At 44.3% G+C, this 2,075-nt stretch overlaps 1 protein-coding gene across 1 annotated transcript; it reads left to right on the forward strand.

Annotated features, from left to right (window-relative positions):
* Positions 1 to 599: 599 nt before the first annotated feature.
* LOC146315702 (uncharacterized) lies at positions 600 to 1,802 on the forward strand. Its single transcript, XM_084736562.1, has one exon. It carries the CDS (start codon positions 600 to 602, stop codon positions 1,800 to 1,802), a length of 1,203 nt encoding a protein of 400 aa, XP_084592688.1.
* Positions 1,803 to 2,075: the final 273 nt, after the last annotated feature.

A 2,075-nucleotide genomic window follows, 5' to 3' on the forward strand; every position in this document is an offset into this window, starting at 1 on the left:
GCATTTTTTTTATCTACACATCTAAATGGAGGAAAATTAAACCCCACTTCTCAGTTACTTAAAGGGACTTTATGGCCAATCATCTGAGTGCCTTAAAATTAGTGGAAGGAAAATAATCCAAGTCTCTCCTCAAAACTTATGAAGAACTGAAAGTTTTTTATGACCCCTAGATCGACTTAATGCATTTTTCCTTTTCACAATTGTTTTTGTTTTTTTTAGTTTATTTTTTTTACTACTTATTGCTCTGCATTATAATATCAATGTTAAATTACTTTTCTATACCATGCCTTGTATGTTATTCCTCTATGTTTTTCTATGCCTTGTTGTAATTGTTTTCTTACAAATAAAGTTTTAAAAAATTCAGTCAGCCATCTTTGGAAAAAAAAAAAAAAACCAAAAAAATGGTATCCAATAGCAACAACAAGATCAAAGGACCGTGTTCTGATGATGTCATCAAGTCAGTTCTGGAATATTGTGCTATAAAAGGCTTCTCAGAATCAAACCTGCATCAGACACGATTTTCACTGTCAAGTATTCAGACACGAATTTCATCGTCACAAGTTAGGAAAGAAGTTTTACAAGTTCAAACACGAGTTACAATGGAAACGACACAAAGTCAGAGAAAGCAGAGGAGGCAGAGGAGAAACAACGCTGAGATCCATCAGCAGACTCATCAAGTCAAGGATTTCGCCACCAGACGCCTTGATTTCTACCTCCATTCCCTGGAGGAGGAAATAAGGTGCGAGCTTAAGGACAGCGAGGCAAGGCTGACCAGGGGTCGATCTGAGCAGAGGCTCCACTTGGACATCCACGCGGACTCGCTGACCGCTCTCATCGATCAGCTCCAGGACAAGCAAGAGGACAACAAGAGCAAAGAGCAGATGCAGGGTGAAATATGTAGACTGCAAGCCCTGCTAGACGCGGCTCCAGCCAAACATAACCGCTCTGAACAGGAAGATACTGATACTCTGAAATTACGTCTCAGGAAAATTTGCTTCATGCTGCGGACAGCTCAGAGCGACCTTGAGCAGAAGACATCCTACACCAAAGAACTTGAAGTCAAGTTGGAGGCCATGACCAAAAAGAACGAGGACCTTCAAAGTGAAGTCCAGGCCATGAAGTTACAGGTCCGTGTTGAGAAACAGCTGCGTGCCGTGGCTGAAACCAACATGGAGATGACAACTCATGGCCTTAAGTTGCAGCTTTTTGAAAAGGACACCGCGGAGTTTGAGGCTCGCACAAAGGCTGAACAGCTGGAGGCCGATCTTGTGTTTGAGCGGGATCAAGCTCATAAGCTGCAAGCAAAGCTGAACAAAATGGAGGAGAGTCTTGCTAAACAGAAGGAGGATGCAAAAAAGACACTGGAACGAGTCAAGGCTTCCCATCAAGCCCAGCTGGAGGAACAAAAAGGAGAGACCAGGAAGATTTCTTCTGCCCTGAAAAAGGCAGAGGATCTGCTGGAGACTCAGCGTCGCAGCTGGCAGCAGAAGGTGGAAGAAACAGAAAAATCAAAGACTTTCTTTGCGGCTCAACTTGAAGAGCAGAAACAAGAAAACAAAACTCTTGCAGATGTTCTGCAGAAGGTTGAGCAGCAGCTGGAAACTCATCATAACGAGTGGCAGAAGGAAAAATCATCCCTCCTTCAGGCCACAGAAGACCTCAGGAAGACACTCCAGGAAAAGGAGCAGGAGTGGAAGAAGAAAGAGTTCTCCCTGAACTCCCAGCTGACAGCTCTCGAGAGTCAGCTAGCCAAGAAGAAAAAGAAGAAGAAGTGGCACAGGGTACAACTGTGTGGCGTCTGAAGATCATCTACAGCCACAGACTTCCAGCTCAGGGACAGGGACTTACACAAACACAGGTATTTGTGAGTATTAATCAGTTTTAACCCCCAAACAGCACTTTGAAAACGGCTGTTTGAGGGTCAAGACTTTACGTTCGTGCAGCACGGTGGTCAGCACTGCCCCCCTCACAGCAGAAAGATCCTGAATCTTAAACCCACTTGGATCAGGGTCTTTCTGCATGGAGTTCAGATGTTTTCCCCGTGATTACGTGGGTTTCCTCCAGGAGCTCTGGTT

Source organism: Lutjanus erythropterus, chromosome 14 (genome assembly GCF_056507025.1).
Source record: "Lutjanus erythropterus isolate fLutEry1 chromosome 14, fLutEry1.hap2, whole genome shotgun sequence".
Taxonomy (NCBI): Eukaryota; Metazoa; Chordata; class Actinopteri; order Lutjaniformes; family Lutjanidae; genus Lutjanus; species Lutjanus erythropterus.

Coding starts and splice junctions, on each gene's coding strand:
- LOC146315702 (XM_084736562.1), top strand. CDS start 600: ATGGAAACGACACAAAGTCAGAGAAAGCAGAGGAGGCAGAGGAGAAAC.